The sequence below is a fragment of the Carassius carassius genome, chromosome 5, assembly GCF_963082965.1.
Source record: "Carassius carassius chromosome 5, fCarCar2.1, whole genome shotgun sequence".
Lineage (NCBI taxonomy): Eukaryota > Metazoa > Chordata > Actinopteri > Cypriniformes > Cyprinidae > Carassius > Carassius carassius.
The window spans coordinates 18,791,970-18,818,084 of NC_081759.1; the positions used below are offsets into that span (position 1 = coordinate 18,791,970).

Genomic DNA, 26,115 nt, shown 5'->3' on the forward strand with positions numbered 1-26,115 from the left:
CCAAGTGTAGTGCACAGATACTTCAAATGAAAACATTATAAAGTGCTAAATGAAAGCACAAAATAAATAAAATGCTTCCAGTAAAAGGGACATATAGTTCAACTAAAGAAAAATTTTAAAGTATAAAAGTTTCTTTACAGTAGTGCCATGCCATACATACTGTAAAAAGTGCAAATGTAGTTTTACCTATTTTCTTAAAGGACACAAAATATGCAAAGAACAGAAAACCTGTCTGGTGTGTTCTCAGTTAAAAAGCAACACAACAACGAATCCTAAAATCAGGCACTCACTGAGATTTTGTTAATACACACCATTTGTCATTTGTTAGGCCCTAAAGATTATTAGCCAGGAACACAAGCTTGTCCACAGTCTCTGGCTTCAACAGAGACCTGTGGCATGTAACAATGTTGCCACCAAAGCTAAATGCCCTTTCCGAAGGAGCACTTGTGGCCGGGATACAGAGATATTTCTGGGCCAGTCTAGCCACCCTTGGAAAATTAGCTTGGTGCAGCCGCCACCAGTCCAGTGGGTCAGTCTCTCCATCAACCTGCATTGTCTGCAGGTAACTTTTTAGCTCCACTTCGATGGCCTCTCTGTCAGCGAGAGCAGCTGTGCCATCGGAGGCCTTTTTGAAAAAGCTTCCCAGGCTCCGTTTTACCTTCTTCGATTGCCTCTCAACAGCTGCTTCAGCACCATCAGCACCAACAGCTGCAGCTTGTGTGCTTGTGTGTGGCAGTGGCTCTCTGACCGTAGCAGCTTGCACCTCCAACAGTGACAGAATTTCTGCTACCGCTCTGGTCTTGATGAACTCCTGGTGGTCATCAGCTATATATGCATCTTTAAACCGTGGGTCGACCAAGGAGGCCATATCCAGCAGGTCAACCGTTTTTGGGTCTGAGTACTTCTCGTTTAAGTACTCTAGGATGACTCTTTTCATGTCCTTGGTCAGCTCTGTGTCATCATCAGCTGCAGCAAGAACAGTGTTGTTGAAAAGATGGAGAACGGGTTTGATGTATGACACACTGACATAATCTTCTCCAGACAGCGCGTCTGTGAATTCCAGCAGTGGGCCGAGGGTCCTGCTTATAGATTCCAAGACATCTGTATCTTGCCAAGTGGGTACCAGGTGTTTGGTTTTCCTGTCTGCTTTCAGTACCTGTGATAGGGCCTTCTCTTGTTCAAGCACCCTCTGGATCATCATCTGGCGTGACCCCCACCTTGTTGGCGTTTCTGTGATGAGCCGATGAAAGGGAAGATGGTGCTCTGCCTGGGCTTTCTTCAACTCCTTTCTTCTTTTCCAAGAGTATGGAAAGGCACTCACAATTTTCTTGCATACGCCAACAGCACGGTCAATTCGGGGGTCTTTAACACTTTTTTCTGTTGACAAATTTGTAAGATATTATTAGTTAATTTCATCTATAATCTCTCTCTCTCCCCACACACACTGAAAAACTATCATTACAACTACTGAAATGCTTGATTAAGATTGAATGAACATTACTTAACACAAATGCAACATTAAAATAGCATTGGGTACACAACTGATCAGAGGCAAATTCTACATCTCTAAACGCAAATGCAACATTACTGTGCAGTAATATAGGCAAATATTACAGTATAATGTTAAAATATTATAATTATGCACTATTATATGAATTATTTTTGTTATATATATATATATATATATATATATATAACAAAAATAATTCATATAATATTCATAATACCAAGTGGGTTTATATATATAAATATTTATTAAAATACTAATATTATGCATATGCACAAAATGTTTTAACCTACCGATGGCGAGGTGCAGCCTGTGTCCAAAACATTGCAGCCTGGTCCAATCATTCAGAGACGCTGCCTTGACCACGTTCGTTCCGTTATCAGTAGTAATGCAAACTTGGCGTTCTTCTTTTAAACCCCATGACTCGAGCGTTTCCTTGAGTGCTTGTGCGATCTCCTCGGCCGTATGTTCAGCGGGGAAGTACGACGTCTGCAAACACCGGCTGCCAAGATTCCAATCATCCGTTATATAGTGAATGGTCAGACTGAGGAAAGGCTCCATGGTACGGCTCGACCACAGGTCCGTTGTAGTAGCAAAGTATTTCAAGTCACACAGCTCTTTTTCAACATTTTCGCGGACCTCGGCATACAATTTTGGCATCTCGGTTTCTGTGAAGTATTTGCGGCTTGGCACCTCATATCGTGGATCAATAGCTCTGATCATGGCTTTAAAGCCGTGTCTCTCTACCGTTTGAAAAGGGACCATGTCCTTACACAAGTAAACAGTTATGGCCCTAGTAATTTCAATCCATCGTGGGCTCTTCCTAATATAAGGAGTACCTTTTGAAAATGACTGTTGGATTGAGGTTTGGATCAGATCCTGTTTTTTCTGTCCTGCGTTCTTCGTACTGGATTTTGCGGTTGGCTGCATTGCCTGGCAATGCTGGTATTCGACGACATGTTTAGTTTTGAGGTGGTAGAACAGATTAGTCGTGTTACCTCTCTTAGCTGGAACTTTTGCCCCACACACTCTACAGAGTATATTTTGCTGCTGCTCGTCGGACGGCTTAAAACCAAACCACGTCCAAATAATAGATGTTGCACCAGTCTTTTTCACAAGCTCCTCTGTTTCGCTGATGCTTTCAGCCATGTTTATTCAAGATGATGCGTTGCAGCCGGCTGCAGCTCGTTGCTCTAAATTTCGCGGGTAGATTGCGTCATCAAACATGCATTATCGCGATAGTGCAATAGAATTAGAATCTCTATCGTAGGCCAATTTTGTATCGTTTATATCGCATATCGTTTATATCGCCCATTACTAATGCATATTGGAGACGCGAACCGTTTAAAACGATTCAGTTCGATTTGGTGAACTGGTTCAAGAAGATCCGGTTACATCAAGTGATTCGTTCACGAACTGGATATCACAAACTGCAGTGAACGCGCTCACAACAGACCGAAAGAGAAGACAATGCTGAATAAAGTCATAGTTTTTGATATTTTTGGACCAAAATGTATTTTTGATGCTTCAAAATATTCTAACTGACCCTCTGATGTCACATGGACTACTTTGAAGATGTTTTTCTTACCTTTCTGGACATGGACAGTATACCGTACACTAGTGTCAATGGAGGGACAGAAAGCTCTCGGACTTCATCTAAAATATCTTAAACTGTGTTACGAAGATGAACGGAGGTCTCACAGGTTTGGAACGACATGAGGGTGAGTTATTAATTACATAATTTTGATAATTGGGTGAACTAACCCTTTAACCTACAAATGGTTACGTGTTACTCATGCTCATGTCGTTCCAAACCTGCAAGACATTCATTCGTCTCTGGAATACAAATTAAGATATTTTTAATGAAATCTGAGAGTTTTTTGTTCATCTATTGACCGCCTATGCAGCTACCACTTTCCACTTTGCTGGCTCGCCCTTTTCATTGGTTTGAAAGCCAAAATGTTCCCAAACTGGCGACGTAACATTAGGTTTTGGGACGAGATCGAGCGCCTCCCATAGTTTCAGCCGGCCTATTCAAAACAAACAAAGCATCATTAAGCTACAAAGGCTCGCGAGAAAATTACAGTCGTAACCATATTGTATCATTAATTTATTTTACATTGAATGCACAGTGACAAATTGAAAAAACAAGAAGGCCACAGCCTAAAAAAAAAAAAAAAAAAAAAAAAAAAAAAAAGGTTTCTGCGGTTGCTATCTTTCCTCTGCGGTTTGCTTGTCAATAGCGCGGTATTACAATATTGCGGTTATTGCGACAGCCCTACATTCAATGAAGGTAAAATAGTGAAAAAACATAATAATAGTTCATTTAAATGGAACCGGAATCAGAACCTGAAAATTTGTATACTGTAATATATGTTGAATTTTGAAATTGCTAACCTTTAAATTAAGTTAACAGTAAATAATATACAGTACTGAGCACTAAGTAGTTGAGTATTGTGCATTTTTCCTTACCACTATTTTTCTAATAGTAAATGTTTTTAATGGAACCGGAATCGGAACCGTTAGGTGGAACTGGAACCGTAACCGGAAAATTTCTAACGATTCCCAACCCTAGTCCAGAGAGAGAGAGGATTTAAAATTATCTTAAAAAACCTGTTTAAGTGTGCTCGTGTAAAACCTCTTGCTCTGTGGTTGCAAGGGTGTTCGGGTAATTTCTAGGTGGTTATATACTGGACAACACAAAATGTCCACCCTCAAGTCTCTATAATATTCTGGTATCTAGATGTCCTTTTATGGTCTGGTAGAGAGAAATCTTTTAAAAAATAATAATAATATTTTGAACCACTAAGCAAGACCATCTTTATAAACTATAAACTGATTTGGACAGTAAACAGTGTTAAAATAACTAGGTGAGTTTGTATATACAAGTATCATGTTTACTCCCACACACAGATGAGACATTTTTGAAGTACAGAAATCCAGAACAAAATTCCTTTGTTGTTGACCAAAACAACTAACACTGCTGACATGTAGATACTGCACACTTAATGAATGATGAGCTGGACAAAGAAAACAAACAGAGCTGTTGCTCTAATGACCAGCACTGTTTTTACTGCTTCTTTCACCAAATGCTCAAACAATATGATCAAAATGTTCTCTCTATCATTTCCCTTTCACAAAACACTTGGCATCTAAGTTCAATATTACACAGACCCTAAAACACGTGGATAATGTGAACCTAGTCACCCATGGGTTGTTGGAACTCTCTTCAATCCTTTTTTGAACATGCAACTGCATTCTTTTCCTCCAGTTTCTCACTATTTTTCTAATCCACCCTGACTGGCCAACAGAGCACAGGCTGGTGCTTTTCATTTCAGAACTGATCTGAATATAGCCTCACTGTTGAGCCATATTTGAATGAGAGGGTCATCTGAATGGCTGCTTAGTGCAGGCACCAGTTCATTCTCCACTCAGCTGACTGCAAATAACACCCTATTGCTTCCAACATTGCTGCCATTAAACATGCGATCCGTTTACTTGGATAAACACAAATGTAATAAAGTTTCAAAGTCACATTTGGTTTCTGTTCAAAAAAACTTATTTCATGAATTTTTAGGATAGTAGCTTTTGACTTCCTTCCATGGTATATCTCAGCTGTAGCAGAAGGGAATGTGTTGACATAAAATGAGCTTCCCCTTCCAATGAACCACCTCATTCTTACAACATGAAGCCAAACACCAGCTCTGACTTAGAGACTATAACCTTAGCTGACCGTAAAAAAAAGTATTTCTACTGTGAAGAATACAAGGTTTGAATCTCTTCTGTCTCACTGGATCCAGTAGTTGGGGGGGGGGGGGGGGGGGTGCCTTTGAAAAGTCAAAGAAAAATTATATACAATTGTTTCTGTAATGCATAATTCATACATTTTGGTCCAATTTAAGCCTGGTTCAGAGTACGCAGTTTTAGCCCGATTTTGGAACAATTTGCTTGACGTAGAGTGTCAGTGAGGATTCATAAATGACAGTGAGCTTAGGGATGCAAGATTCAATTGTTTTACCTTGTATAGTGTGTCACAGTGGACGACAACTGATGCTACTTCTGCGACACTTCACGATGTCACAATGAAAAAAAATCTTTAATGAACACTATTTTACCTTAGTTTTCTTTAACAGTCCATACTATCCTCTCCATGCAATCCAGATTAGTGACCACTGTCAGGCTTTCCGTTTTTTGGGCTTTTCCAATACCAAGACAGGACAAAACACGCTATTTGCTGGTCATTGTTTGTTTTAGGGCTGCAACTAACGATTATTTTGATAATCGATTAATCTGTCGATCATTTTTTACGATTAATCGATTAATCGGTTTATGTACTTATATTTTAGTTTTTTCGATTTTTTCCCCAAGTAAATTATTAATAAATGGTCTTTATCCTTCAGCATAGATTTTTAAGAGATTTTAACCATTTTGCACTGTCATATCCTCATCAAAAATATACCTGGAGTTGTTTTATTATGTGTTAGTTATCCTTTTGTCGAACTCTTCTGCAATCAAAACACTGACCCATACTCTAGCAAATTTCACAAGGAGATTTCAAATAATGTTTTTACCATGGCAGTCATTAGAGCTCCTAAAGTAGTTTAACATCCCGAACAAAGCTTATTAAGGAATCTTTCAGAACATATTTTCACGAAGAATAAGGATAAAACAGAATAAAATTGCAGTGCATTGTATTTTATTATTTACTGGGAAACAGCTTTATAGCTTTTGCTGTGAAATTGTAAACAATCCTTCAAAAAAAGTGCCAATGGCATGAAACCTGAATGGAACTCACAATTTAAAGTAAAATCCATCAGAAGGTTGTCCAGAAAAAACAAATCGGACACACACAAAAAACCTGCTGTGTGAAAAAGAGCAGTGAATACTTAGAAAAAAAGTGCATTTCAAATATCTTTAAACATTTACCTCTCTCATTCAGTCATAATAAGGGCTGCACGACTGAATTTTGAACTGGTAAACGACAAACTGATCACAGAACATGTTTGTAAAGCTTTAAATGTTAACTGTTAAAAAGCAATGTTATCAGCTTTTACGACTAAACATTTGCAAACAACATTGTACTGGACAATCTGCACAAATAAAAGTCTTAGGGGCCGTTCACATATCGCGCCTAGAAACGCGTGGAAAACGCTAGGCGCACCGCTTTCTCCTTCTTTCCAAAACGCTCGGGCAGAAGCGCCCCTGAGGCGTCTGCCTTTGCTAAGCAACCATGACGTGCTCTCTCATTGAAGACGCGGAAATTTCAGCAAAGGATAAATGGATTTGCAGCTCAAAAAATCGCTTGCAGTAGCTCGGCTACTAAATTTATTTCAAAAAGGAAATCCATATACAACTATGATCAGCTGTTCCTTTCATCTTGACTGAGCTTTTAACGTTGTTACGGGAAAGGATGAAGCTGATTGGTTAGTTCTTGTCACATGACCCGCGGTGCGCTTGCGGCATTCTGAAAAGTTGAAATGTTTTTAACTGTTTTTAACGGTGCAGTGTTGGAAATAACGAACTTGAGCGCGCAAAAGACGCGATATGTGAACGTCCCCTTAAACAGTTCAGTAGTGCAGAGTTTACAGGTTACTCTTCTTTTTTGAAGGCTCAAAGTAAAGTACTCCATCTCCCACATCACGCTGAATGCTGCAGAGACGCTGTTCGGGAAGCACGTGACATAAAACGAGGCCAGCTATTGGCTATTCGCTACTTCTCCTGCTGTACTGGCTGAGTAAAACCTCCGGTGGCTCATTACTGCCACACTTTGGTCACCGCAGATTTGAAATATGCACGAAATGAGCCGCTTACGGCTAATAAAAGTTATTTAGCAACGAATCGCTGACTAAATTAGTTGACAACTATTTTAATAATCGATTTTAATCGATTAAATCGATTCGTTGTTTCAGCTCTAGTTTGTTTACACTCATAGCACCTTCTGTCTAGTCCCATAGTATCAATAACAGTATGCATACTGTTGAAGACAGCAAGCGATGAATGGTTGAGTAGAAACATGTAATCTAACATGTTTCTTGTTCACAACATGACAAGATTTTAGGAGTCAAATTTGCATAATCTAACAGTGACTGTCGTAATCAACAGAAAAAATTGTGTAGTCTGAACCAGGATTTAGATGTAGTCATTACACAGTACTGACCCACTTTAAATGAAGTGTCTTTAACTACTATGTATTATGTATAATTACCCCACTTTAGAATCAGTAATTTTTCTATAGCAAGAAAATGCCAATTCAAAGATGGACGAACATAATGATGTACTATTGCATTGTAGATAGGTTGTTATAAGCAAGAACTGTCGATCAGTTCATACTTTTCATACTGTGCTTATCTAGAGTTATCTAGATATTGCACTGTAAACCCAGATTTTAATTCAACTCAAGAAATTGAGTTCATATTACTTAAATATTTCTAATTTATTGACATTACTTGTTAATTCTGAGTAAGCTGAACTTTTCATGTCCTTTCTTATTGTACTTGTGTTTTTAAGTCCAATCAGTAGCTTCTACTCAAACAAATTGAGTTTGTATTACTTAAACATGTGTAATTTCTTTACATTACTTAAGAATTCTGAGTAAACTGTACTTTTTAATGGCCTATCTTATTGTAATTATGTGTTTGAGCTCAAACAACTATATATCATCAAGTTTTGCCTGTTACTAACAAGACTGTCTGCAGCCTGGCGCTTCCCGTCTCATGCCGAGGCATGTCCAACGGTTCATAGGGTCAAAAACAAAATATGAAATTGCGACTTATTTTCCATGGAGTCACGGGTAAATTTGTGATTTCCGGATTTTATTGTCGTGTGCCTGATGTTAACGTAAAATTGATGAAAACTTGAAGAGGTGCTGACAATATTGTAATGATTGGAGGTAAAGATATATATTTTTTTTCATCACAGCAAATTATCCAGTGTTGAAATCCTAGTGTTGGGGCTTTTAGAGTAAAGTGTTAAAGTTGTGGTGTTGAATTTTAGCTAGTGTAAACAGCCCCTTCTGGCGAGAAGGGTATTCCTGCACAACTGGAGGCTGCAGTTTCAGGACCACAGTTCTTGGACCGCAGCTTTAGAACCCTAGGTTTTTTTGTGACAGTGCCACTTACCGTACTGGATCAACACTAATTAAAGATGGACGACGTGGACAGCAATCAGACGGTGAGTACCGATATTTAATTAAGTTTTATTTTATAACGTTTTAACGGTGCGAAGATTACATAGTGAGAACTGCTAACTGAATTAATGATTAATTCCCACCAAATTAAGAATTTGTGAGCTAGTTTTATTTATTACTACGACGTTAATTCGTGGCCATGATTTCATAAATCCTTGTTGAGTTTTAATGACGAAGTATTTAAGTCAAGTGAACCTAGCCTGCACATTAATTAAACTTATCAGATGACAAGAGTATGGTTGATGTAAGGTTTGTAAGATTTACCTCCAGCTTAACCTGTTAACTGTCACTGGGCCCACCGGTGGGCCCATTTGTCATTGCATGTTTAAAACAATTATATACTATACTTAACCTGATCTAATATTGACAAACAATATATCGTTGGAAAGCTCTAAGTGTGTACTTTTCATATTTGACCACTGTTTTGCAGGAAATATTATGGAGTGTCAAACATTGATCAATTTAACGGAAAAATCAAAACTATACCAGGAGTTGTGACCTTTGTTATGAAAAACCCATAAACACACTTACAGTGACTTAAACTTCGGTTTTTATGCTAATAATCCAAACTAAATATATTTTCTAGTATTTGTCCAAAAATATTAAGAATACAATCGAATTTCTATATTTTTAATGGTTGATGTAATGTGTCAAGTGGTAACAAGTGTCCTTTAGGAATTATCAACTGGGCATTAATGTCACCTAGTGGCCTTTGTTGGTATAACAGCTCATAAAAATCTCATTTTTTAAGATATTAGTCTCAAATTTGGAACACAACTATTTTAGAACTATGGCTTTTATTTCATATAATTTTTAGGGTGAACCAAATTTTTATTTATATATTATTTTAATAAAATATAAAAGTTTTATTGCATTACTTTTTTATTATTTAATTTTTTTAACTACAGATTTAACTTACATCTGTGCAATAAACCTCAAAGTCTCTTCTTTAAAACAAGACCAGAATGAGGATTATATTCAAAAGCGTTCCAGAATTACATTCATTTGAATTTCAACATCAACTTTGCAGGCCTACACTCAAAAATGGGCGTGACAGTTAACAGGTTAATGTATTAGTGTGAATACTGGCTTAATAGTCGTTGTTTTACCATATTTATGTATAAAATATCTTTCATAAATTAACTGCACTGACTGCCTAGTTGCAGTATGTGTTAGCCTGTTGTTTTGGCATTGTTTTGCAATGATGAATGAGGCGTTTGGCAATTTTAATAGCTTGTTACAATTTGGCCTAATCTGCAGGTCTACTCCACACATACAGTCCATTGATATCATGTGTTAGTTTCTGTCATGTTCTGCATGGCCAATATGAAGTAATTTTATGGATTTGGTTAGGCTCATTGTAGGACAGATGATTAAAAAAGGCACTAGGGATATTTTCATGATCTCAAAATGTTCTAACAAGTAGGCTCTCTCTTTTTCAAGATACATTTAACAATCCAAAAAGGGAGATCCCTGCCCGAATTGAAGAGATGCACCATTGCATGCTGCAAGGACTTTCACTTTTCATATATATATATATATATATATATATATATATATATATATATATATATATATATATATATATATATATATATATAAATATATATTCCAGTTGAATATGTTAAACAAATGTTTCTTATTTATCTCTCTCTGTCTCTCGCTCTCTCTTTCTCTAGAGTTCAAGCCTACAGCCATTCTATCCATGCAGCAACTGATGGAAGAGGGGTTCACTTTGGTGCTGTTGTGATGTTGTCGCAAAAATGACATACATATATATATATATATATATATATATATATATATATATATATATATATATATATATATATATATATATATATATATATATAAATAAACATTCTTGAATCATTCTTGTGTCTTGTTTTGCCTCTCAACAACTTTTAAAATATTGGCTGTAATTTAGTGACTCCATACGCTGATTCCAACTTTAACTTACCTGATAATGAGCTAATTCACCTTAAGGAGGTTAATCAATATACTGTATAATTCAAGAGACTAAGACTTTTAAGGTTCTTAATTTTTTACAATTGTTTTAAAATTGATATACATCAATTTTACAAAATTGATATTTCATTTATATTTTGTGTAAATTCATGTTTAAATTTAAAATTGTGACTCAAAGCACACTTAGTAATTAACCTCTGCTGCATTTTGAATCAAAAATCACATTTAAAAACAAATACTACTGAGATTAATATATTGATGCTATATACAAAGTAACGTGACTGCAAACTAAACCAACAGGGTACTAGAACTGCGGTCCTGAAACTGCAGCCATTGCTATATCGTCCAGTACGATAGCTGGCGCTGTCACGAAAAACTAGGGTCTTAGAACTGCGGTCTAGAGGTCTTCACTCCAAGTCCAAGCTTAATCCACTCATTATTTCAGCTTCAAAAGTCCTCTTGATGTCACGGTGACGGATGACAAATGCAACTGTGCACATGTACATTCTGACTCGAGTTAACTTGCATAATAACCTCAACTGTTTGCCCTTTTGAACTATAATAACGATAGCTCGTGCAATGCCATGGCCGCTGATGTTATTTATTTGCTAACATCTCAGAACCGGGACCCGAGGTAATAGACTCGAACCCGACCCGGACCCGGCTGATCATTTAAAATATTGACCCGAACCCGTACGGGTCCCGGGTCGACGGGTCTCGGGTGCACTGTGAAGACCTCTACTGCGGTCCTAGATCTGCGGTCCTAGATCTGCGGTCCTGAATCTGCAGCCTCCAGTTGTGCAGGAACATACTATTGCCTCTGGCCGCTGTAAATACTCAGAGTTACCTTTGAGTGTTAATAGTCACATCTCGTGAACGAGTCAGTCTGTTGTTCATTATCTGGCTCGGCTCGGTGCTCATCTTCAGTTCTCTCTTCACAGCAGTTCAGTCAGTGTACTGTTTGAGTACATGAATTACTCCGGGATATTGGTTTGTTTGAACTCAGAGGGAGTGTCAGACACATTAAAAAAGTTAACAGCTTAAGTCATTTGTGGATTAATGCATATTGGAGACGCGAACAGTTTAAAACGATTCAGTTCGATTTGGTGAACTGAATGATTCGTTCGCGAACCGGATATCCAGACTGCTTTGTTTTGAACTCTCTCACACAACAGACACGGAAGAGAAGACAATGCTGAATAAAGTCGTCGTTTTTGTTATTTTTGGACCAAAATGTATTTTCGATGCTTCAAAAAATTCTAACTGACTCTCTGATGTCACATGGACTGCTTTGATGATGTTTTTCTTACCTTTCTGGACATGGACAGTATACTGTACACACAGCTTCAATGAAGGGACTGAGAGCTCTCGGACTAAATATAAAATATCTTAAACTGTGTTCCAAAGATAAACGGAGGTCTTACGGGTTTGAAACAACATGAGGGTAAGTTATTAATTACATAATTTTGCTATCTGGGTGAACTAACCCTGTAAATTGAGAATACATATGGACCAAATACGTTTTTTTTTGCCTCTGCACTGATTTGCTTTGACATTGTTTTAATTGTTGTAAAGTATGTTCTTTATATGAATTGAAAACACTGAATGTGAAGACATTTTGGTGCAGGGAAAAAGAATTACAATATTTCAGTTAAAATAAATAAATAAGTGTAAACATGCATTGTTTTGTGAATTAATCTCTCTCTCTCTCTCTCTATATATATATATATGTATATATGTGTGTTATATAATATATATATATATATATATATATATATATATATATATATATACATACACACAATGTTTTTTTGTTGTTGTTGTGTTTAAAACACTTATTACAGTGTTGCTATTTAACTCTTAATAGTGTTACATTTTAACACCATAATAGTGTTGGCAATATCAACTACTTATTGCAGTGTTGTTATTTAACTTCAATAGTATTGTTGTTGCAAGTGTCAACACTTTTGAAAGTGTTCATTTAACACTCGAGTGGTGGTATCCATATATACACTGAGAAAGTGTTAAATTTCCGATTTCAAATTTGTAGTGTGCCATCACTGAGTTACCTCAGTTTTTTTAAGTAAATTCAACTTATCCGGGTTTACAGTGTGTGCTGGGAACAAAACAAATCTGTGCTTTAATAGGAATGTAACAAATCTAAGTTTATAATGGATTTTCATGAGGACGATTACAATCCTTTAATGTTCAGCAAACATAACAGAACAAAATCTATACTACAATGTGATTAAACATTCTACATGGTAAATGCATTAACAGTTTATCAGAGGCCATCTAACTCTAGCCAACCAGACATATTTCATTTTACTTGGCAAGTGGTCAAAACACTGTGCTCTGAATTAATGATTTCATACAGATCTGAAGTTCAGCCAAAATATGAGGGTTTGTAGCCATATATTTAGCCAGACGTGTTCCAACATACTGTAATCGCTTAACTTATATAGTACTGAATATTGCATTTATTATTCACTAAATCATTAAAAATTAATATATTTGTTACTAAATTACGTTTACAGCCATAATACACTCACAACTGTAGGTCTATATTCCAGAGGTGAGACATCCAAATGTTATCTTTAAAGCAAAATCTATATTAGGGTGGTCTTTAAGAGGGGAAGACATCCACCTATGGTGGAGGGGAGCGTTTGCACTCTTGTCCTTGTGGAAACTCAGTCTTATGACTGACTGAGCTGCCTGACATGAAGTTAGTGACAACAGATCGGCAGTGCAGACTCATGGAGTCCAGCTGTTTCAAAATGATCTTCAAATCACATTCTTGGTAGATTTATTCAATGCTGACTCATTTATCAGTCCAAGCCTTCTACATCATAAATGAATTATAACTAAAAATAATATTTGATAAATCAAAGATCTAGTGATCAAGATGAAACTCTTAATGAACATTCATAGCACTGTTACTGATAGTTGTTAAAACAATCTTTACTTTTGCCAAAGGGTGTAAAGCTGTAGAGGTAGATAAAGCCTAACCTCAGCTGAGGAGTGTTTGTGTGTTCAGCATAAGAACCTACTGTTTCATCTCAAACGCACACACATAAACACACAAACACACAGTGTTTGGCAGCATTTTCCATCATAGATAAGGCTCCTGCAGTGGTAAACTGGCAGTCAGCCACAATCTCTGTGCCAGACAACACACATCCTCATTTACCAGCCACACACACATCAAGACCTCAAATTCCAGTAAGTCTCACAAAGACTTTTGGCCTAACAAAGAAGACAAACCTCAGGGAACTCAGTTTTCAGAAAAGTCATGATATTTACAAATGTATCAAGCACAGTTCCATCACTACGACAGAAGACGCTTACAAAAAACACTGCAATTTAACAAGTACATTTGAAAGTAAGTGAAGAACAGATACAGCTATATCAATATATGAAGTGATATGAAGAAAGAGATACCCTAGAGACTAAAGATGTGCATGAGGACAGCGAGATAAAGCAGACTGTTGCTTTCCATCTCTGCAGTTAAAGTTGGCTGAAATGAAGCAAATGGAAATGGAAATGCAATATAAAGTTGAAAGGTGGATTTTGGACTTGTAACAAACACATAGAGATAAGCCATTCTTCTACCACACTGAGACTATTTCCTTTCAGTGATACTCACCACATTTCTAGCTACACACTGATATCCACATAACTAGATTTTTAAATATTCAGAAAAAAAATTGTTTGGTTCTCTCAAGTCTCACCACAGCTCTAAGGTGGTTGTCAAGGTGTAGCTATGCAGTTGCTAAGGTCTTGCTAAACCCAAAGAGCCTATTCTTACGCCGTGTATCTACCAAAGCATTTTTTCCTATACTAGCATATTTTCTCAATTGTTTTCAATGGGAGTGCCATAGTTTTTTTTTTTAAACACCAGCAGCGTGACGAGCACTGAGCTCTTTTTCATGTTGAGCACTGGGCGCTTGGGAATTTTTTTCTTGCCACCGAGAGTTCAAGAATGTTCAGCTTTGGGTAAAATGCAGTGCTCATCCCGGTCACTTTTTAGTCAGCCATCCAATCAGAGTGGAGGGGTGGGACAAATACCTCTCGACCAACTGTCACACATTCTGCTTGTACTACGACTGAACAACAATGGAGAAGTTAATATTTCTTGTCTCCGAGTATTTATGTCCATACCAGATGTGATTCCTGAACTACTATGAATATTGCTTTAAAAAATTATGCTTGCAACATTTACTTCATGACCAAAATATCTCAAATGAAAAACAAAGCACTCACAGCTAGGAATTTTTAGCAGAGCACCTGGTGTTTTCAGCTGGCTAAAAACGCTTTTGTGACTTTGACAGACTTAAACGCTTTTTGACAGACTTAAAGTTGCCTTTAAATGAGAATTGTTACCAATTTTCTTTACTATTGTTTTTCCAATTTAAGTGAAATAACATATTGAAAACTGGAAAAAAAGGTTTTTATAGTTTATTTTGACTTTGATCCAGAATTGACAGGATTGTATAAAATAGACAAAGGATGATAGATGGATAATAGTTTCATTTGAAAGACATATTTGGCTTAAATATGGCTTGTATGCCTACTTTAAAATAAACCGTAGTATTTCTTGTTATTTTATTTCCCGCAGTATGAAAAATGCAAATCTTTGTAACAAGCTACATGATTCGAGGTATCAGTCATGTTCTTGGCAAAAACTTGTGGTGGGAAAGTCTAAGTTTACTTAGTGTTAGTGGCTTGATCAAATGTCTACACCTTAGTATAAACAACAGTAAAATTATGCTTGCTGTTTCTGGGACATGTGTCTTGACAGCATGTACACACAGAAGTGATGAAGAGCAATGGGATCCGGACAAGTGTGGATAAAAGCTCCATTTATCATCCAACCTACATTTACCCCCTACAGCTGCATGCTGATACTGGCCACAACTGTGAGTGAAACAGCAATACAGAGCCAAAGACACAGGAGAGGAATAAAAAGATGCAGAACAGACAGAACAAACCAAATATATAGAGTAAAAAGAGAAAATGTAGCACATAATAAATGACAGACAGTAATTATATCATATGGTTAAACATACAGAGAATTGATCGCTGTGACAAGTGAGCCCACACAAACAAACATACAACCCATTCAGGATGAATGATAATACAAGACATCAACAGCAGTGATATGTTAGTCAGACCTGTGTCCGGATCTTCCACTCGGGTTTCCTGGTTCCCCATGCCTGCTACTCACTGCTCCACAGAAGACACTAATCCATCAGAGCAGAGCTTTGACACACCTGACAGAGCACGCTTGCTTTGCTGCCTGTGCGTACTTTAGACAATGAGACCGAGTTGTTTGTCCTCTCCCCTCGTCCTGTCGACTGTGAATCAGCAGCCAGACAACCTTCCTGCTGACTATCAGTCTGTCCAAGTGCAACTCTCTCAGTCGTCTACTCATTCACTTGTTCTGTCTCTCTCTCTCTCTCTCTCTCTCTCTCTCTCTCTCTCTCTCAACTGCAGCAGGAGTGTATTCAGTGTGTTATTAGTCGTGTCCCTGTTTTGGGGGTGTGGCTTCCCTCTATCACATATCTGTTCCTCCTCCAGCTGTAGCATGAAAATTAGAGCAAGCAACTCCCTCTTCTATCTTGCACTGTCTCTCCTTTGCTTTATCTCTATCTTCAGAAATGAAGAGTAAATAGGACTTGATGAGAGGAACACTCTGAGAGAAATGGTGGAGGAGGCTCTATTCGTTTCCTTCCACATGTGCATTTTGTCTAACCTCAATCATCTATTCTGTAGCAGAGGACACTGTGTGATACACTAGGACACACGTGCAGAGCCACACCGTGTTTTTGTCATGCTGCATTATCAAAGAATAGGAGATTAGAGCCCCCAGATATAGACTGATCCTTTTCTGTTCTCCATAGAGGCATTAAAAGATAAATGTGTTATTTTATTTAGCTCCTTCCCTCCCCCTCATTCTCTATTAATGTAAAATGCATATGAGATAAATTTTCATGCTAGAAAAAAAAAACTAATCTTTGCATATCTCTGCTGCTCATTTAAACCTTTTTTTTCTCTTCTCAATAACAAGTTTTAATATTATCTTTTTTCTCATGTATAGTGGGGACTGATACCACTGGTGAAAAGGTCTTTTATTTACAATTATTTAATTTAATACATTTATTTCATTACTAATTATATTATCGGCATATATATATATATATATATATATTTATTTTAATTTTTTTTTAGTTGAATAAAAAAATAGTCTCAGGTTACGAATGTAACCATGGTTCCCTGAGAGGGAACGAGACACTGCGTCCTCTAGGGGTCGCTTTGGGGAACACCTCGTCGTGACCCATGTCTGAAGCATACTTTGAAAAACGCCAACGTGTTGGCCGGCGACAGCCTCTGACGTCACTACCAGCATGACTATAAATACGTGCCATTAGGACCCGTCACTTATCTTCTTCGTGAAGCTTGCGTCCGAAACATGGCAGGGAGCTAGAGGACGCAGGGGGTTGCTTTGGGGAACAGTATACCCACGCCGCCATGCTGAGGGGAGTGCAGGCCAGAACCATGGCAAACACTAAGTACCAACTCTACCATTTCACTGGGAGTCGCCCCTGGGACGGTTAGACGGCTGTCCATGACATTATCCCTTATGGCCAAAGGCCTAAGCTACATATTCAACTTACCTGTAGGGCCCCGGCCCGGGGTAGAGCTGAAGGCTTGGAATCACGAAAGATTCCTTTAAAGGGATACGGCTAAGAACCTAGCATGTTCTTTACCATGTCTTGCCTGTCACCCAGGGGCTACCGCTAGCTTTCGCAAAAACTTGCCGAAAGAGCTGTCTCAACAGTTCTCTAATAGCAAAGCCCTGTTCTAGTATCAGAGGACACATGAGTGGAGTGGCGCCCAAGATGAACAGGGCTTAAACTGACTCAAGAAAGGGCACGAAGCAACCGCGCGAAGCCCTCACCATATAGGATTTTAGAAAGAACACAGAGTACTAGCGTGCGAACTTACCACAGTGTGGATTTCAGAAAGTGTGCAAAGACTTCACATGCACACTTACCATAGCATGGATTTACAAATACTGTTCTAAGGAGGGGCTCTTGTGGCACTCTGATAGAGCAGCTCATAGATGGAATGGCCCGGGAGCCGAGCAATTGGAGGAAGAAATGTACAGATGAAGCCTCGGCCACGCCTGTACCATGGCGTCCAGTAGGCTTGTTGCGATAGTCGGTGTTACCGTTGATACACGGTGTTTAACCCACCTACCGGTCATAGCACTTGACCACCGGCACCGTCCCCATCGTGTTGAAGTTTTAGTCTATAGCGATAAAGCACTTAATTCAGTTAGTGACCAAGTGCCTTCGTAATTTAGCGTAAGCGGAACGAGCGCCGCAGTAAAGCAGCAGGTGTCCGATTTCATTTATCATTTGAGGAGAGTGAGGCGAGCTAACTGGCAAAGGATGGCAGAAGATCTGGTTTCAAAGCGAACTGTTGCAATTTAAAATGAAGGTTTTTCGTTTATTGTTTCTCATTTAGCCTATTTATAATTTTTTTTGTACGGTGTATGCAGTTAATAGGCCTACCTCTTTTTTTAACAGCTTAACGTGAGTTTAATTTTTATATTAGTTTTTTTTTGCACTTAAGTGTCCAGTGATTATTCGGGTAGGCTACCTTATTTAACGAAGTTTTTGATGTTCGTTCGTTTCATATTCGATGGTTGTGCAGTGTTTTTTTTTTTTTTTTGCTGAAACAGGCAGGCACTTTATTTAACGAATATTTATAATTATTTAACGAGTCTTGTTTGATACTTGCACGATGTGTGCAGTGGTTCGTTTTGTTAATAAATGCACTTTAAAGGTGTTTCATAAGTGCTTTTGTTTAGTTTTTGCATGGTGTGTTAAGTTATTATTCATTTTGCAATAAAGATGTGTGTAATACAAGCGAGTGTTTTATTGTTTTGTGTATTGTTATTAAGAACAAAATAAATTAACCCATGATTAATTCAAACAAATGCTACAGAATTGCCGCTAATTAAAGTGAAAGTAAATTGAGACGTGTGCATGTCTGCACGACCGCATTTTCGGCCTCCCGAAATCCCCGACACGCAACCCCGGTGACACCGGGATTACCGTTTTTTTTACACGTCGATTAACCGGTGGAAAAAATCCGTCACCGCAACATCCCTAGCGTCCAGCCCCAGTGGAGCTGGATGAGTCAGAGGAAGCCAGAGGGGATAGTGCGATGCTCTCTCGAGTCGCACAGAGATCCACCTAAGTCTGGCCAACCTCTCCAACTCTGCTTCATCACCTTTGTGCGAAGGCGCCATTCCCCAAACCTCAGCCCCTGCCTCAACAGGATGTTTGCTCTCACCGTGCATCTCAAAAACAGTATGTAGTACTGGAGCGCTCTGGTGAAAAAACCGAGCATTCAGTCTCATATGAGAGGAGGACTCCGAGCTCAGAGTAGCACGCTCATAGGCAACCCTTTTTTTTTGGAAAAAGGGGACCACTGCTAAACTACCACGAGAATTGCCCAAACAGCCCCTCATGTTGCGGGAACCGATGTTTGAGGTGTATAACAAATACACACTGGCTGAATGAAGCCCAAGGAACCCAGGGCTAATCATCTTAAGAAAGGGAACGAAGCGGAGTGCGTAACCCCTACCGTACAGGATTTCAGAAAGTGCAGAGTCTTGCGTGCACACTTACCACTTACATGGATTTCAGAAAGTGCGCAGAGTCTTGCGTGCACACTTACCACTTACGTGGCTTTCAGACAGTGCGCAAAGTGTTCACGTGCACACTGACCACCATGTGGTTTTGAGAAAGTACACAGGCTTAGCGTGTGTACTGAAAGGTTCCTAAGCATCGCAGAGGCGCTGGATCGCACGGGAGAGGCCAGCTCCAATTTTCCAAACCTCAAGCGAGGGGAGCATCACCTGAGGCAGTACATACAGAAAGACTTCCGTAACTACCACCTCCACCTTCCCATTGGACGTCGCTAAGTGGCCAGGAGGCCCCTCAGGGTGACCTGGCCAGACATCCCTAGACACTAGCCTTCTGTGCCCGTCTTCGATCCTCAGATCGAGATGGGCCAGGACCCCTTTGTTGTTCGGGCTCAGACCTGGACCTTCGTGGAATGAAGGATTTAAAGGCAGCTTAGCGCATCCTTGCCTCCCTGAACTTTTCGACCACCATCTTGACGGAGGTACCGAAAAGCTCAGAAGGCGAGACGGGAGCATCGAGAAGAAACCCCCTTTCTTCCCTCCCGATGTCTGCCAGGTTCACCCACAGATGTCTCTCCGTTACCACCATGGCCGCCATAGACCTATTCATGGCAGAGGCGGCCTGCTTGGTAGCACGGAGAGGTCTGTGGTCCGGTGCAGCTCGGCTACCTGGTCAGCTGAAAGGCCCTCGCCTGTATCCAGGTCCTTCAGCAGGTCAGCCTGGTAAGCCTGAAGCACTGCCATCGTGTGCAACGTAGCCACAGCCTGACCCGCTGCTGCGTATAGCTAGCCAGCGTCTCTTCTACAGAGGGCATCCTCTCATGGCCGTTTTCGTGCATGCCCTCGATATTAGCATAACTCGTATGCTGAAACCGATGGATGCGAGAGGAAAACGGCCTCTTCCATTCCTTTTCGACTTCTGCATGTAAGTCAGGCAAGAATGGAAGGCTCACCTGGGCTGGAGAGCTATGGTCAGACAAATAACGCTCATCGAGGCAACCTCGCGACGCCACTTTTCTGGCACGCTTCCATCGCAAGTCTAATTTTGCAGTGGCGCGATCCATAACCTCTAACAGCTCCCCATACGCAGGGCAGGAGGATTGAGAAGGCTCAGCCTCAGCTTCTTAGCCACTCTCAGACATCTCCTGCTCTTTCTGGGTAGAACCCAGCAGAGCACTAACTTCAGTATCAGAATGGGTTAATGACAACGCATCTTCCTCCTGAAGTTCACTCTCTTTGCCGCCGAAGAGTGTGAAAGGAAAAGTCCCTCTCTACACTCCTCAGCGAGATCCACCTGTGATCCCCACGAGCTCATTCTCCTCCGTGCCTCGGCAACGGCGGGTCCTGAGCCACAGGAACCAGATGGCTGTCCCTCTTTCCTCGAAAAAAGAGAGACAAACGAGAGCGGAGCTTTTTCATAGATAAACGTCTGCTTATCCTGCCCCCTCAAGGACATCGCGCGCGTGCTCTTCGCCCAAACAAGAGATGCAAAGACTGTGTGTGTCATCAGGTGTCAGATAACGCTGACACGGATGCACACACTGTTTAAACGCCATGCTAGTGGATGCCATGATAACAATGATAGATTGCTCTTACCGTTTTGGCTCATTTCTCAGATGCACGCTTAAAAACAAAACTGTGAATGAAGACGAAGAAGATAAGTGATGGGTCCTACTGGCGCGTATTAATAGTCGCGCCGGTAGTGACGTCAGAGGCTGTCGCCGGCCAACATGTTGGCGTTTTTCAAAGTATGCTTCAGACACGGGTCACGACGAGGTGTTCCCCAAAGCGACCACTAGAGGACGCAGTTCGAAGTTCCCTTGACAGGGAACTACATACATTCCAGTGTTTTGGGTTTGTCTCTCTTTTGCTTTAATGACAGCAGCATTTAAGGTGAATGAACTCCACAAGCGTTTGTCAAACCTGAAGATCATGTTCTCCAGCATGATTTGAGATGAAGTTCAATAGACTCTTTGAATTAAGAAATCTGGATTCTGCACAGAAACATGATAAATGTCACTTATTATTTAATTAGTGGCCTAGAAATATTATATGTGCAGAATATCAAATATTAATAATGTTTTAAATCATGAAAATTACTTGGTGTTATCCTCTGTTTATTTTTAGTTTTAAATTAAATTTTAAATCCCATATTTTTAGATGTCGATTAATGTGGTAAAATAAACCCAGATGGATGGCTGTCTGCTTATCCTGCTTTATATACAGCTACTTACCAAATCAATAAATAAACAGGCATGAAATATTGATTTGAGTTATTTTATTATGTGAAAAGCAAGAGACTGCAGCATTATCTGAGATACATCAAACCCGCAAAAACCTTTAGAAATTCAGTCAGTTATATTGCTTAGCAGGTTTCTCTACTAACCACAAAATTCTGCAATTGACCAATAATAATCAAGCATTCCAGGGAACCATGTAATGTAAACTATCCTTTTATTTCCTCTCCTTTTTCCTCTGCCTCTCCTTTACTGAAGTCTTGGTGTGTTTTTTGTAGTTTTCTTAAGGAAGTCTGAATTATTAAATTTGTTAAAGGTAGGGCTGTGACGGTTGCCGTAACAACCGCGTCACCACGGTGGTCGGTTGCTACCGCGGTTGTCTACTGCCACCGGCGGTAGTGCACGTGACGTCACAAACTCTATAGCAAGCATAATACAAAGTTTTGTATATAAGTGTAATAACTGTAATAGTTGCAAATTCTATGTCTATGGTAATTAACAAATTACCTCAAACATTCCTTTAGATATGCAGATTTGAGCACAGGAAAATACAGTTTATTCATTCAGCAAATTAATTTAGTGTTGGGCGATGGATCTTGTTGGGAAAGCAAATACCGCATCACCGATCTGGAGTCATCTGCATTCATGTCACCCATCGGCGTTTGCACAAGTTCTCGTGATCGCAAACGCTGGCTGGTCAGGTTTGGTGAGGCTTTCTCCAAACTGGCCAAATACAAACGAGACAGCGATGAATAAACGATGGTAACAAGAAATATGGCAACGATTCCTATTTCAAAGAGAGCGCGTTCAGATGAAGAGTTAGGCCGGTGACACACTGGCTGCGTGGCGTGAGCGTGGCATGTATGCTGCGTCCCAGGAGCGTGGCGTTTTCTGTGTCTTTGCACACCAGAAGCGTGCCTGACGCGGCGCGCTGCTGCTGCTGTAGGTGACATAGAGGGAGGCCGCCGACAGACCAGGATCTTGTCTTCATGACAACAATATCAACTTTTTTTTTACACACCTACAACTACGCCTACTGATAAAGGACACCGTCAACAGTTTTGACGGCAAAATATACTATGTTTGACAGGTGCAATATTTGAAAATCGATAATTATTTATTTATTTTTTTAAATTACATTTATATCTGAATTTATGTCAACCTATAGACTTTCAAACATCAAAATGTCATGAATTAATATGTATTTGTGTACAAAATGACATATAAACATATTTTCCTATTATATTTTGCCTGGAAACGCTTCCAACACGCGCGCGTGTCCCGTGAAAGATAGGCGTCGGTTCTATTTCTAGCATGCACACGTTTTCCGCGCGCGTCTCACGCAGGCAGTCTGCAAGCTCTAACCTGTTAACATGGGAGCCGAATTAAAAACGGACACGCCACGCAGCTGAGACGCTGGCGCCACGCATCCATTGTGTCGCCGGCCAAAGTTATTGAGCTTGCTTGGTGGCGGAAAAGTAAACCGGACGCAACACAACTGCGTTGCGACAGGTTTAGTCTGTCTAGTGTCTATACAGGACATATGAACTCTGTGTCAGTAGCCTACATCACAGACCGGACGGGGATTTATCATATCGTGTTGTGCTGCATCCAGTGTAGCATCACTGATTATAATGAGTATTTTGTCAAGCTGCGTCGCTCGCGTCCGTTAGATAGGGGGTATTTAACTTTTCTTATTTAGGCTACTTTCTTGTTTAACTGAATTATTTCTTTGATATTTATTTTAGTGTTTTGCAGGCGGCGTTCACTGACAGAAGTGCTCAAATAAACACTAACTGACGAGTTAAATAGGATGTGTTAGATGAGTGAGATGGGCTGATTTCTAGACGTGCATACATATAAATATATTCTGTATATAATATATATAAAATATATTACATGCATGTCCAGTTTAAGTCAGCTTTAATCACCTTTTTTGGTAATTCCATGAATTAACTGACCACGACACTGCTTGCACATAGTTTATGCGCCGCCTTTGAGCACAGGACCGTCCATGCTTGCTTAACTTGCACCTGATAATAAAGTGAAGTGGAGCGCGTGTCTGAAACGTCTCCTGTTTAGTCATTCTGTGACTGAATAAATGTACTTCTTGTCTTGAGAAAAAGTGACAGAAGCAGCAGTTGTGAGTGGGTGGCCATCCCCGCCCCTACGTAAAATGATTTGAATACGTTAAACTGGAAAAAAATTATCGCCTTCGTTAACGAGCAAATTTTGACACCAATATATTTATACATTTATTTATATATATCAGCTATATATATATATATACAACCCGAATTCCGGAAAAGTAGGGACGTTTTTTAAATTTTAATAAAATGAAAACTAAAGGAATTTCAAATCACATGAGCCAATATTTTATTCACAATAGAACATAGATAACGTAGCAAATGTTTAAAGTGAGAAATTTTACACTTTTATCCACTTAATTAGCTCATTTAAAATTTAATGCCTGCTACAGGTCTCAAAAAAGTAGGCACGGGGCAACAAATGGCTAAAAAAGCAAGCAGTTTTGAAAAGATTCAGCTGGGAGAACATCTAGTGATTAGAAGAAGAAGAAGAAGAAGAATGAGCTTTATTGCCAGGTATGTTCACACATACGAGGAATTTGTTTTCGTGACAGAGCTCCGCAGTGCAACATAACAGCGACAGAACAAAAAACACAATAAGGAATAAAAAATACAAAAAAATACAAATAGGTGGGTAAGGATTGACAATATACAAATTGACAATGTATGGCAGGTATATTAAAAAGAGCATTTATGTATGTACATGTATATTATGTGGAAAAATTGTAACTGTACGCTAAGTATGTGTGTTTGGATAAATAAGTGTATGTGTATATAAATATAAATATAAGTAGTATAGTGTGTTCCATGTATGTACATGTATATTATGTGCAAAAGATTTACGTGTACGCTAAGTATGTGTGTTGGATAAAAAGTGTAGTGTATATAAATATAAATAGTGTAGTGTGTCCCACAGTTATTATCAGCTGTTCATAAGATGGGTTGCCTGAGGGAAGAAACTGTTCCTGTGTCTGGTCGTTCTGGTGCTCAGTGCTCTGTAGTGTCGACCAGATGGCAACAGTTCAAAGAGGGAGTGTGCTGGATGTGAGGGGTCCAGAGTGATTTTGACAGCCCTTTTGCTCACTCTGGATAAGTACAGTTCTTGAATAGATGGGAGGGTTGTACCGATAATTCGCTCAGCAGTCCGGACTACCCTCTGTAGTCTTCTGAGGTCAGATTTAGAAGCTGAGCTGAACCAGACAGTTACTGAAGTGCAGAGGATGGATTCGATGATGGTGGAGTAGAACTGTTTCAGCAGATCAGCAGATGTTTCAGCAGATTAATTAAGTTAATTGATATCAGGTCTGTAACATGATTAGCTATAAAAGCTTTGTCTTAGAGAAGCAGAGTCTCTCAGAAGTAAAGATGGGCAGAGGCTCTCCAATCTGTGAAAGACTGCGTAAAAAAATTGTGGAAAACTTTAAAAACAATGTTCCTCAACGTCAAATTGCAAAGGCTTTGCAAATCTCATCATCTACAGTGCATAACATCATCAAAAGATTCAGAGAAACTGGAGAAATCTCTGTGTGTAAGGGACAAGGCCGGAGACCTTTATTGGATGCCCGTGGTCTTCGGGCTCTCAGACGACACTGCATCACTCATCGGCATGATTGTGTCAATGACATTACTAAATGGGCCCAGGAATACTTTCAGAAACCACTGTCGGTAAACACAATCCGCCGTGCCATCAGCAGATGCCAACTAAAGCTCTATCATGCAAAAAGGAAGCCATATGTGAACATGGTCCAGAAGCGCCATCGTGTCCTGTGGGCCAAGGCTCATTTAAAATGGACTATTTCAAAGTGGAATAGTGTTTTATGGTCAGACGAGTCCAAATTTGACATTCTTGTTGGAAATCACGGACGCTAAAGAGGCTAAAGAGGAGGGAGACCTTCGAGCATGTTATCAGCGTTCAGTTCAAAAGCCAGCATCTCTGATGGTATGGGGGTGCATAAGTGCATACGGTATGGGCAGCTTGCATGTTTTGGAAGGCTCTGTGAATGCTGAAAGGTATATAAAGGTTTTAGAGCAACATATGCTTCCCTCCAAACAACGTCTATTTCAGGGAAGGCCTTGTTTATTTCAGCAGGACAATGCAAAACCACATACTGCAGCTATAACAACAGCATGGCTTCGTCGTAGAAGAGTCCGGGTGCTAACCTGGCCTGCCTGCAGTCCAGATCTTTCACCTATAGAGAACATTTGGCGCATCATTAAACGAAAAATACGTCAAAGACGACCACGAACTCTTCAGCAGCTGGAAATCTATATAAGGCAAGAATGGGACCAAATTCCAACAGCAAAACTCCAGCAACTCATAGCCTCAATGCCCAGACGTCTTCAAACTGTTTTGAAAAGAAAAGGAGATGGTACACCATGGTAAACATGCCCCGTCCCAACTATTTTGA

General features: G+C 39.6%; 1 protein-coding gene across 2 annotated transcripts in view; it reads right to left on the minus strand.

Moving 5' to 3' along the window:
* LOC132140911 (cytospin-B-like) overlaps nt 1–26,115 on the minus strand; it is a 201,024-nt gene that overhangs the window by 101,432 nt on the left and 73,477 nt on the right. Inside the window, exon 1 of one of the 2 annotated variants that reach the window (XM_059549974.1) lies at nt 15,836–16,119. The exons of the other annotated variant lie outside the window; for it this stretch is intronic. Coding sequence (XP_059405957.1) covers nt 15,836–15,875 — 40 coding nt within the window. The 5' untranslated portion in view covers nt 15,876–16,119. Of the gene's footprint in view, nt 1–15,835; nt 16,120–26,115 lie in introns of those variants that run through there. 2 annotated transcript variants of the gene reach the window in all.